Source organism: Styela clava, chromosome 13, assembly GCF_964204865.1.
Source record: "Styela clava chromosome 13, kaStyClav1.hap1.2, whole genome shotgun sequence".
In the NCBI taxonomy this organism is placed as follows: Eukaryota; Metazoa; Chordata; class Ascidiacea; order Stolidobranchia; family Styelidae; genus Styela; species Styela clava.
The window spans coordinates 1159930-1172126 of NC_135262.1; the positions used below are offsets into that span (position 1 = coordinate 1159930).

At 32.6% G+C, this 12197-nt stretch overlaps 1 protein-coding gene across 2 annotated transcripts; it reads left to right on the forward strand.

Moving 5' to 3' along the window:
* Nucleotides 1–438: 438 nt before the first annotated feature.
* LOC120328261 (kelch-like protein 24a) lies at nucleotides 439–11832 on the forward strand. 2 transcript variants are annotated; one of them, XM_078119235.1, is made up of 13 exons: nucleotides 439–1330; nucleotides 5744–5864; nucleotides 6040–6196; nucleotides 6507–6724; nucleotides 6933–7079; nucleotides 7638–7731; nucleotides 7897–7914; nucleotides 8349–8425; nucleotides 8884–9064; nucleotides 9565–9699; nucleotides 9818–9973; nucleotides 10418–10559; nucleotides 10939–11832. In XM_078119235.1, the coding sequence occupies exons 1-13, from the start codon at nucleotides 1266–1268 to the stop codon at nucleotides 11063–11065; spliced, it is 1638 nt and encodes a 545-aa protein (XP_077975361.1). In that variant the 5' UTR covers nucleotides 439–1265; the 3' UTR covers nucleotides 11066–11832. The 2 variants fall into 2 exon arrangements, with proteins under 2 accessions (XP_077975361.1, XP_077975360.1); XM_078119234.1 differs by having other exon boundaries at nucleotides 441–1330; nucleotides 10933–11831.
* Nucleotides 11833–12197: the final 365 nt, after the last annotated feature.

Below are 12197 nucleotides of genomic sequence, written 5' to 3' on the forward strand. Positions count from 1 at the left end.
CCCTATATTGATGCATCAGATTCTGCTTTTGTCTGGAACCACGTAATGGACTTGTAAATCAAGAGTCGCAGTTGTCAGACTAAATATACATTACATTAAGTCATCCAACCAGTTTTTATGATAATTTGACTGGGATAGCATTTCATACTTACTGGTACCTAAAGCTATTGTAAAGTAAAAGCTTTTACGCAATATTTTGTATAAGTTATGGTATCTGTTTGCTGTGTGTTAATAAGCGATGTATTGAATGTTTGTTGTGGTATTGTTTGGTTATGTATAGTTTACCTCTTTCGTTGAGCCAACAAAAACAAAAGGTGCGCCTTACCTAATCCTCGTAAATTAGTACCGGTAGGCAGGTAGGGCATGAAAATGTAAGATGTGGAAATTACAGTGAAACTGTCATGTTAATATGAACAGGGACTATTGAACCTTTCCTATGTACACCATGAAAACAAATTTTAGTTGTTCCACCGGCGCTTCCAAATTATGTGAACAAAGATGACAGACACCGCAACGTAGTCGGTTAGAGTTAGGCCATAATTTTATTCCAATTTTCCATATACTAGTTCTATTGTGAGTACTGGGGACTAGCCAAATGACTGCCATAGTATTTGTACCTGTAAATTTGACTTGACCTAGGGTCACCATATTTAAAAAAGCAAAATTCTGGACAGTGCAGGACTATTTTCATTACCTCGTAGTAAAAAATATGCGCACGGTACGAAATAACAGTGTTCTGTATTAGCAGTGTGTACAGTACAATTGCAGATGCAGTAAAATTCCGGACATTTGAGCATTTTTTCAATTTTTCCCGGACGCAAAATTTAACCTTAAATTCCGGACATGTCCGAAATTTTTCAGACGGTATGGCAACCCTAGCTTAACCTGGTACACATACTACGTTACAGTGTCCTCCATCTTGGTTCACATACTTCGGGAGTACTGCTTCTCCATTTATTTCTTCATTATCTTGCATATAATAACGCAAATGTGCAAGAATTAAATTTTTATCATGCTTTGGCGATGATGTAAAATCAGTGTTCTGATTGACAACTAGTTTCAGTTTTGCAATTTTGGTCCAGAAAAAATATAGTCTAGGCATTGTGACTTCCATGCAAACTTTTGAAAGTTCAGTTTGCATAAAACTCTTTCTGATATGATATTTTCCTTCAACTAGATCTGTGGAACTATTATTTATCAAGATATTAAGGTTGATCTGTAACATAGTGAGTTTAATTAGAACTTTCCAACCTGGAACTGAAACAATGAATTTAACTCTTGATGCATATGATTTGAAGCACTGTGGGAAAATGATGATGGCACTAAACAAGTAAGTACATAGAAATTCATGTAAAATTTACTGCTTTGTTACTATTGTGTTGAAATCTGACTGAGAATATTCAGAACCTTCTGAAATATAATATCAAATCCTTAGAATCTTCTTGCTTATTTTGCAAGAGCTTTGAAAAATGCATCTAAGCTGACACAATTATTACACTTAAAATACACAAAGAATATTCTGCCAAGCAAGTTTATAAAAATAAAAGTTAGTGTGGGCTATAAACATGGATATTATATACCTATGGTATTGCTGGAAACTATTAGGATTCAGAATAATTTAAAAACCAAATAATAAATGAATGTCTAATAATTCCAGATTATGGCACGGAATCATAATAAGACACAATATACCTCCTAGATGGTGTCATACAGTAAATTGAATTTCTTAGTCCTAATATTTAATTTGTTGATAAAATTTTTATATTTTGCTCAATCAGTACTGTGGTCAGGAATTTTAGAAGTATTTATCTATTCTTATTACTTAAATTTGTAAATAATATATATTTTTGTAAATCACGGTGTATTTAACAATTGAGTACATAAAATTTAAGTTGAATTTACTGCCTTTTTATAATTGCTTGAAATTTGATCAAGTAATTTTAGAACTTTATGAAATGTAGTATGCCGCCCTCCTACAGCACAAAAAAACTGGCAGAATCATTACCCTCTGATTAGGCTATGATTATTCTGTAAACCAGATTTAGAGTTTGTATGTCATAATTTAAATTGAATGCTATATTGGGATCTGTTGAGAACTGTTGCAAGCCAGTACTTTTTAGGTCTGTGTAGTATTCTTCATTTTTTTTTTTATCCACAAGATTATCACTGAAGCGTAACTGGTCAGAATAATCTTATTTCAATACCATTGCTATTTTGCATAGCATTATTTATGGGTTCTGAGATGCATTTAACGTATTACAATATTGACTTCTTTGCGATAGTATGTATCACTGGTAAAACTGTCAGGTATTCTCGGTTTAGTATCATTATTATTATTTATTTTATCATTTTATTATTTTTTTTTTATCATCATATTATTATCATTAGTATTATATATTTAGTATTATTTCAGTATCATTTAGCAATTTCTATTTATTGGAATTAAAATAAATTGTATATTATTACTGTGCTGTTATTGTCCCACCACTAATTTTCTTATATATTTTCTTTGATTCTCTTTATTCTGTTTAGGTTAAATAGAGATAAGTTAGGTTAGCAAAAGTGTTGAACAACATAAGATAAGCATAGAAAGGTGGGACAATGATTCAATAGAGAGAGAGAGAGAGATCTATTATGTCAAACTAGAAAAAAATAAGAGTCATAAAAAAATAAGGCTACAAAAAACACTTTTCTCAGTATAGACTGGAGGAAGCAATGTGACCATGCAGACATCGAAGTCAGCTGCCTCCAAGTTGGCGCTGATAAGTTCACAGTAAATATGACTTTTAGAAACAAACAACAATCAAAGGGGAAAAAAGGCCAAGCAATATTTCAGGATGAGAACATGTAATTATACAAATGCACTTCTTGGATATACAAACAGTAATGGGCTATTCCAAGTGACACTACAGGACAATTCCAGAAATTTTGCATGTTGTTGAATTCAATATATTTTCGCATTTTCAGCTACATGTTTTGTTTCATTGTCCAATCAGTTGCTTTATTGAATATGTAAAAAATTGCACAAAAGTTACATCCAACCTTACCTAGTAGATAAAAAAAATATAGTAAAATATAGCGTGACACTACAGAATGGAAAACCCACCATGCACTAACAGTACGTTGTGTTGTGCTGTAAATTTTTGCGATGGTACAGTGGGAGCCCATAATATTTTCTGGTGGAGTAGCTGAACTACCCCTCTATGTGTTGCTCAAGTTACTTAATGTAACACTGAAAATCCATGCCAATAATGTGCATATTGTATGTGACACTACAGGACGTGACACTACAGGACATTTTTCCACTTCGGAATAGCGGCCTCTATCATCTCTTAAAATTCTGGTAATAAATCATTAAATGGGTGAAGAAATGTCCTACAGCACTGCAAACATTTAAACTATATTAACTTAAATCCAGTGCGTCAATTCCATATGAAATAACTGTACCACACAATCAAACACTTTGTGTCAGGAATCATCACAAAATATTGCTACATTTCAGGCCATTTTTTATAAACCATCAAAAACCTGGGTGAAATTTTGAATTGTTCGATGAAATGAATGCAGTCCAATAAAATTCCAATGTCTTTTGATATCAAAAATAAAAAAAATTACTTTCACTACACTTTTTAAAAAATTGATGGAATTCAACTTTTGCTTGGAATGGCCCTAATATAAAATAAGTTATGAAATGCCATATGATGCAACCAACAAACTCATTACTATATTTTATTTGAATAATCATTTTGGATAGGAAGAATAATTTATGAAGAGGTCAGGTCAAAAGATTGCGGATACATATTTATCGCTCTGATATGTGATGTTAGGTGAAACCTAAGGTTCGAAGCCGTTATCAAATATTTAGATTGCCTGCATGCTGCCATTGGACACCAAATTTCATAGCCAATGACAATTGGAATGATTGAAAACAAAATGTGAGAATGAGAGATGGGTTGAGTTGCATGTACAAATTAATACGATTACAAAAAAAAATTATTTTAGTAAAGTCAATTTTTAACAAATAGGATTTGTCTTTGAGAAGGGAAACAGTATGGGCAAATTATCAACTACCGTAATACTTGTTTTCAAACTTGGATACACAAACTATTATTTAAAAGCGAGGACTACGCCCCACAAATAAAAAACAATATGGCAATTGAAATACTAATACTCAAATTTGGAAACTATTATTTGAAGCGAGGAAACAGCCTTACTATAGCAAAGAATTTTGGCAGATGAATGACTGAAACCCATATATAAATACCAATTCATAAACTATTATTTGAAGCAGCAATAAGTCAGATAAGTCAAATATAAGGCAGTGTATGCAAATATACTAATAGTTCTCGTATATGAATGGGAATTTGGATTAATAAATATTATTTGAAGCAGGAGGGTCACCCTCTCAAATAAACAGAAGATTTTGCAAATACACAAATATTCCTCAAAATATTTTAATATAAATAAATAAACTATTGTTTGAATCAGTACGGTTTCATCCCCACAAATAAAAGGCAGTTTTTACAGATACACAAATAGTCCTCAAAATAAAAATGTGATAACTAAACAAATATTAGAATCAGTACGGTTTCACCCTCACAAATAAAAGACAATTTTTGCAGATATACACAAATAGTTCTCAAAATATAAATGTGGGTAAATAAATAATTATTTGAAGCAGCAAAGGTTCAGACTAAAAAATAAATGGCTTTTGCAAATACACAAGTAAGTCTCATGTATAAGTCTGGATGCATAACTATTATTCGAAGCAGCGAGACGTCAGCCTCTCAAATAAGGAGCAATTTTGTCGAACAAAGAAAATGGTGGTCCATTTAAAATATAATTTTAGATACATGACTATTATTCGAAGCAGCAAGGCGTAAACTTCACAAGAATTAATCAACTTTGACAGACAGCAAGGAGTTGGCTAGGAAAAAGGAGGCAATATTGGCAAATGATAACTGGTGAAGTCTTATATATTTGAATTCCTAATGTACCCTCTGAAATAAGAGGCAATTTTAGTAAACAAACAAAATAGTACTTATATATAACTTAACCTAATTTAAAATTAAAAAAAAAACTGAAGGTAGTGGTGGGCATTTACAGGAATATTGAATATTAAACTTGTGAGGAAACATATATTCAGATTAGAGATGTGTATTGATCTCATCTAAAATGTTTAAGTTAAAAGTTACCTAGTATAAGTGGAAGGAACTTGTATGCAGTATTTACTACCTCATTATACTATTAACAGTTAATATAGTGAAAGATAAATCAGTTAGCACATATGCATTTCACCATATATAGTAGCCCACCCTGAGTTTTCTAATATAGCATATATTTCTAATATATTTTATCGCTTTCATCAGTCACCAAGAAATATCACTGAAAAGTAACTGGTCAGGAAAATCGTATTTCTTACACTATATCATTTTGGTTGTAATTGTTGTGGTCTTTATTACTATACGGGCATTATTATTAGGAAGTAATGAAACATGTGTGGTTATTGGAATGTTGGCAGCACTATCTTTATGTGTCATTATAGCTCAATTTTTCGGAATTTAGTTTGCTTTTGTTTGAGTTTTCAAACATGGCAATTACAAATTTCAGAACCCCCCCTCCCCCTCCTACTCCCCCCCCCCCCCCCCCCCCCTTCGAAAATTGCTGGCTACACCTCTGTCTTGAAGAGTTATCTATTTTCATATCCAATCAACTGCAAATAATTTATCTGTTTTAATTTTAGACAAAGAGAAAGCAAAGGCCATAGTGACTTCGCAATTATGGTCGGAGATGAAACAATACCAGCACACAGAAATGTTCTGTCAGCAGGATCAGATTATTTCCGTGCAATGTTGTCACATGAAGTGAGTGTTGAATCATATTTTTTTCAAGTACTAACAGATATCGTCTTGTATAAATGATAATTAGACGAAATGCTTTTCTCTGTCCTATTGTAAAATATTGATAACTGCTTATATGAACCAAGATCCTCGGAAGATTATCAACAGAATAGACTTAATCCATTGTCTTATATTTCAGAATGTTGAGAGCAGCACTGGCATTGTTGCAATGAAACAAGTTCAATACTCAAGTGTGAAAACTTGCATCAATTATATTTACACTGGTAATTTTCCCACTCCTGGCTGTGAGGAACGTGAACAATTGATGTTTACTGCACATATGCTCCAGTTACAAGGTGGGTGTATTATAGCAATTATGTTAAATTGACATTTCGTACCGAATTGAACGCCCAATCATGCTTGGACAATACCTTGACATAGATTTAGCTTTGTCAAGGGTAGGGCATTTGCTGTGATGACCAAAAACAGTATATTGGCTGTTTAAAATATACATAATTGTGCTGTGTGAAACCTATGCAAAATTTTCATTTGCAATTCGAATTATGGGATATTTATAGGAGTGACGAACTACAACAAACCTGGCCTTTTTTCCATAGTTTGAATTATGGGAGTGTGTGCATTTTATACATGGAATTTGTTTTACAGGTATGTGTGACAAAATTGCTGTATCTCTCGAGGAAGAACTGAGTCCAGAATCGTTCTATTCTACAAAAATGATCGCAAACACTTTCAACTGCACTGGTTTAGTTGAAAGTTGCAATAAATATGCTCTGGAGAATTTTCAAGCAATAGCTGCTGAAGATTATTTCAAACATTTGGACAAAGATTATGTTTCCGCTCTGGTGGGATCAAAAGAGGTCAATGTAAGAAGTGATGAATGAGTATTTTTCGGAATTGCTCATCGTTATGGCCTGTATTTTTTAATGCCTATTTCAACATTAATCTGATGTAGCTTGTTAAACATTTTAGATACAGTTAATAATATTATTCATTATAAATACCCCAGGATAACAATTAAAGCAATGAAAGTTTTCCAGATGTTCTTAAAGTTTGATTTCTTTCCGATTGTAGGCCTCTGAAGCTGTCAAGTGCAAAGCCTTGATTATCTGGACTAACTTCGATTCAGAGACCAGGGCATCAACATTTGGAGAATTATTTGAAAATCTGGATTTAACAAAAATATCAAGAAAATATCAAAAGTTTCTGGTGGAGAAAGAGGTCAGAAAATAGGTTTATTGACATGATAGTTTGATAATCAAGTAGATGGTCACTGGGCTTTGCTGAACTTGCAATATTTCTAGATAATTAGAACATTTATTTTGAAACTGCTGATCTATAAAAAGTGACAGCATGACAACCCCCTGAAATTAATCATATGGTCTTGGATAGTTCGATTGATAATCTAGCTCTAAAAGCCGGTTCATTTTGGCAATGGGCAAAGGGAGTACTTGCTAAAGTTGGATTATAAATCTTGCATCATGGTTATTCGATTTGGTAGCTGCTTATTTTCAGTAAATTTCCATGATTATTTATTCCATTTTTCTTTGTGGCTTGATAATATCTGCTTCAATGGCATTGGCTACTGTAAAAAATATATTATGAAAAGCGTAAGAGTTTAAATTTCCAAATAAAGTTACCAAATCACAACTTTTAATTCAATCTTAATGCATGTTCCCTCCGATGCCTGCTTTTACAGTAATAATGTGTGAAAGACCATCCAACGCAGTGGTTTAAGTTCATATTATGTACTCAGACAATTGATCTTATTTTATTCAGCCGTTGGTCTTTGATTCTGCACGTTGCCTCAGAGCACTTTTGAAGATTTTCACTGGTGAATCACACGTTGTGGCTGAAGATATTGACATCAAAGGTATGTCCATTGGTTAGTTTTGATAATGAGATTATTTGAGAGTATTGTTCAATTTTAAAAATTTTCATAACTTTACCCTTTCTCGTTCGTTACACATGTATTATATAGCACCATACATTTGTTCATATTCTTTTCAAAATTCCTGAAATTTGACATTTTTTTCAGATGTCAAGCGGACTACCGGTAAGTATATTTATATGTAAAAATCTAAATAATAGTATCAACTCCGTTTAGCTCATAACATAATTTATAGTTTTATTCATAATCAGAAATAGCAGTTATTCTAAATTGGGTCAAATTGTTCAACTACATATATATATTACATTAATGTATATTCAATGGAATAAAAATCAAAAAAGCATGGAAATTAAAATTAATAATCCAATTGCTTAAAGCGATAATATAGTAATTGCTACTTTTAAATTTATTCGACTTGTTTTTGACATTCTTGGTTTTAAATAATATGATCCAACTTCAATTCATTAGGATTAGAGTCTAGTTTCAAGGGCTTATGATTGGCTCAATAATGTTTATACCATTTGTTTTTAAAAACAATCAACTAGATCAATTTCCACTATTTTATCTATTTATGCTCAAGACTTCCTCTTTATTTTCAGTAATTGCTGTTTTTGACAAAAATTCAAAAGCAATTCAAGCATTTAATCCAAAGATAAAAACTTGGACAAAACTGCAGGTTTGACAATGTTATTGGTTTATTATTAATTGTTGTATTATTCAAATTTTACAAATTAAAATATTTTTTGTAGCTTGACATTTGTACATTTGAAAAAAATTTGAAAGACAGTTCTAAACAAATATAAGTATTGCATGAATCCTCTTCTGAATGTTTGGACTTTGGTGCATGTATGTAGTATGAAATAACTCCATGACATGTGGTGAAAAATAATCGGCTTCAAGTCTCTACTCTTAAATTGTCAAAATTTTTACCACTGAAACTTTATTGCATGCAAGCTATTCTGTAGAATTTTTTGGAATCCCTCATGGACTTTTGTTGCCACTCTGAATCCCAATGAATTGCCATGTTGTGTACACAGTCATTAATTTCCAATCCAAGTTGGTTGAACCAAAATAAAAATGTTATGCGAAGCCATGGTTTTATCTTATATTTTTATTTGCAATTTTTATCACCAGGGCATCAGTGATAAATTTGTTGACAAACACTTCACAGCAATTGTTCTTGGTAACATCATCTATGTTATTGTGTTTGATGGAACCAATTATCAATTGAATTATACCGATAATAATGCTACATGGGTTAGACTGACAGATCGGGGGACGGCAAAGAACCGTGTAGATGCTGTTGTATTTGAAGGTTAGTATAACATGAGCAAGTTTATAAATATGGAATTCCTATTGAGAGTGTAATATTCATAATTCTTATGGTTGCTATTGTAAATGAAATGTCACCATGACTTCAATATAAGTTATTCTGAATCATATTTGCTCTGTAGTATTGATCAACTGCAGTCATAAATATCAAAAATAAAGATTTCTGTTCTTTTATTAGTTCAGTTTATTTGAACCATGTGACGCTAGATATACCCAGCCGAATTAGCCAAATAAAGTCCGTTGTCTTATGCGAGGATTTTTAGTGCTAAATATTCTGTTAACTTAGATGTGTGTAAACCAAGTAGGTGGTCGTATTATCGGTGATTCAAGGTGGCTTATAACTTTCTAGAAGCAACGAAAAGACTCGAAGCTACTAGTGAACTGCTTTTACAGGCATGTTATGACACTCCAGATGCCGATTCTGTGATTACCTATTTCTTCATCTTTACATGTGAATCAATTCATTTATTTTTCATCAACTAGGTTCAATCTATGCTTTTGATGATTCTGGCAAAACTAGCAAAACAGTCGAGAAATTTGATCCATCTGATGGAACTTGGTCTCAAGTCACTTGTAAACATGTGGAAGGATATTGTACGTCAATAGTTGATGCAGGAGGTAAGTTTGATAAAGGATGAAGTTATACCGCAAAACATATACTGTTTGTGTAGTCATATGATTTAAAGTAAGATTACAAAATTTTTCATTTTAAACTAAGTTATTTCTTCCTATTCAGGCTTCATTTACTGTATTGGAGGGTATAATGGTGAGCATATGTCGAATGCTATAAAATTTAATCCATCAGATTCAACATGGACGACACTTACTTCAATGCCGACTGCAAGAAATGGTGCAGCAGCAGTTGAACTTTATGGAAAGATTTATGTCATGGGTGAGAATTTACACTTCGATATATTTTGTGTTGCGCATGCACTGCAATTCGGGTGTCAACTTTGCACTTCAAAATAATATAGCATAAGCGAACGATTTACTTACAAAAATAAAAGTTCCTAAGATCTCTGTCTTAATGTTGTTAACATCGGGTTAATATTACACACATTCACCTAAAGTACTTGATAAATTTAACATTTCTTTTTCAAACTCACTTCGAATATCAAAAAACTGCAAATTACTCGCAACAATTTTGAAATATTCTCACGTGATATGAGTTACTCGTAGTTCCAGATTCGTTCTGGTTTGGCAGTCAAAAAAATTTGTACACAATATTTCAAGTTATATCGGATAAGCTCACTAGTTGAGTTGTGTCGAGCCAGTATGTTTCAACTCGCCCAAATAAAACTATCAGATAATTTCATCGCTTCTAATATTTTACAAGGTGGATACAACAATGGCTGGTTAAACGTTGTGGAATGTTTTGACACAGTTGCTGAAATATGGACCACTGTTGCCAGATTAAGCAATTCAAGATACAGTTTCAAAGCTTGTGTTGTCGGAGGAAATATATTTACTCTTGGAGGGTGAGTTGAAAGTTGATTTATAAACTAAGATATCTCGTATCTATGTCCAATATATTATCATGTTGCTTAGGCCAAAAGTGCAAACAACCTTTCCTGTGTATTGGTAATTCAAACTACGATCGTACAAAACTGCTATGGCTCGAAAATTCGATTCTACGAGTATAGCATGATTATTTGCAACCCAGATTGATTGATCCCATGCGTAGATATCACTAGGTGAAACAGAAATCCAACTCAATGTGTGTCCTATCGCTAATTAGTCATCATCTGTGCATTGTTCATTTCAATAGAAATTGATAGAAATTAATAATGTATATTATATATATAAATTCATGAATTTACTATTTAATACTCTGATTGTGTTGTTATTCAGTTGCAGGAATAATTCCAAGAATACAATAGAAGAATATGATCCCGCTGTAGACTCTTGGAAAGTTGTTGAAACAATGGACGGGAAAGACATTCAGACACGGGCTTCCATCGCATTGAATGTTCCTAGTGACTAAATAATTCACGCCACTGCTTTCAACCTCAACCCTTTTTTACACTGCTATGATTGACAATCGCTTCAATGTTTGAGAATTATTACTGATTTACTTACTCATACTACATGCTTGAGTTTTCAATTGATCAATAATTTTTGCTCTTTTAGTATGAATTGCAATTGTAAATATAATTTGTTTAAGGAATATTCAAAACTTTTCAAATGAGCTAATCTACTCAAGTAAATATTAGAACTCGAGATTAACTTGTATATCATTGTTTATTTTAAGAATGAACCGTCTTTTATGGACCATGAGGCACAATTTAAATTCTTTTCCCTCCTAAAATCGATCGTGCGGTCAATGTACGTATCAGGTAGTGCTTTATGTTTTTTGCCTACACTCAAGACCAGTGCCGGTATTACTTTAAAAACTGTTGCGTCGCATAGCCCGATGCAAGTCATGTATGAATAAAAACCTACTCTAAGCAATTCATTGACATCTTCCCTAATAACACGGTGCCCCTTATGGTCCGTAAAAAATTCATTGCATTTGCCTGATAATTACTTTGTAAAATAGATATTTCATTATCCCGATGTTTCCTTCATTAGTTTTACGCAATATGTAATCCTCCATAGTATGTAAGATGGAAATTATAAAAATTTAAACATGCATTATATCGTGTGTTCCAGCAATATTACTTGTCAGATTTAGACTTTATTGCCGATATTATTTTTATGAGGTTTTCATATCTGCAGTATTAACTACGCCTAAGTTATGATGCGACTCTTTGTTGATAATGGCCAGAACACAAACCCTATAGTTGCTGGGTGACACAATTTGTAATATTAATATGGCTATAATATGATTGGTCAGTAAGAGTTAACATTCTTTATGTATGCGTCTTATCCTGGACCTAACTCAAAACAAAAGCAATGAGACATTTTCGCGCCGTTTTCAAGGATGATATAGGTTTGTTTAAGTGTTCGTGTTCCCGGTTGCGCGTCACTCCTTTTTGACATATTTTCAATTTTACGAGTTTAGGAAATATACAGAGAAATATGTTATTACTTGAAAAAAAAGTAATTTGAGAGACCGAGCCATCCGTTTCGGTCCGTAAACACGCTTGTAATCATCACCCGCACAATAATAAACA

Excerpts from the sequence above, each read along its gene's own strand:
- LOC120328261 (XM_078119234.1), top strand. The coding sequence starts at position 1,266 with ATGAATTTAACTCTTGATGCATATGATTTGAAGCACTGTGGGAAAATG. Across the intron at positions 1,331-5,743 it reads ATGATGATGGCACTAAACAA|ACAAAGAGAAAGCAAAGGCC; the intron begins GTAAGTACATAG and ends TTTTAATTTTAG. Across the intron at positions 5,865-6,039 it reads GTGCAATGTTGTCACATGAA|AATGTTGAGAGCAGCACTGG; the intron begins GTGAGTGTTGAA and ends CTTATATTTCAG.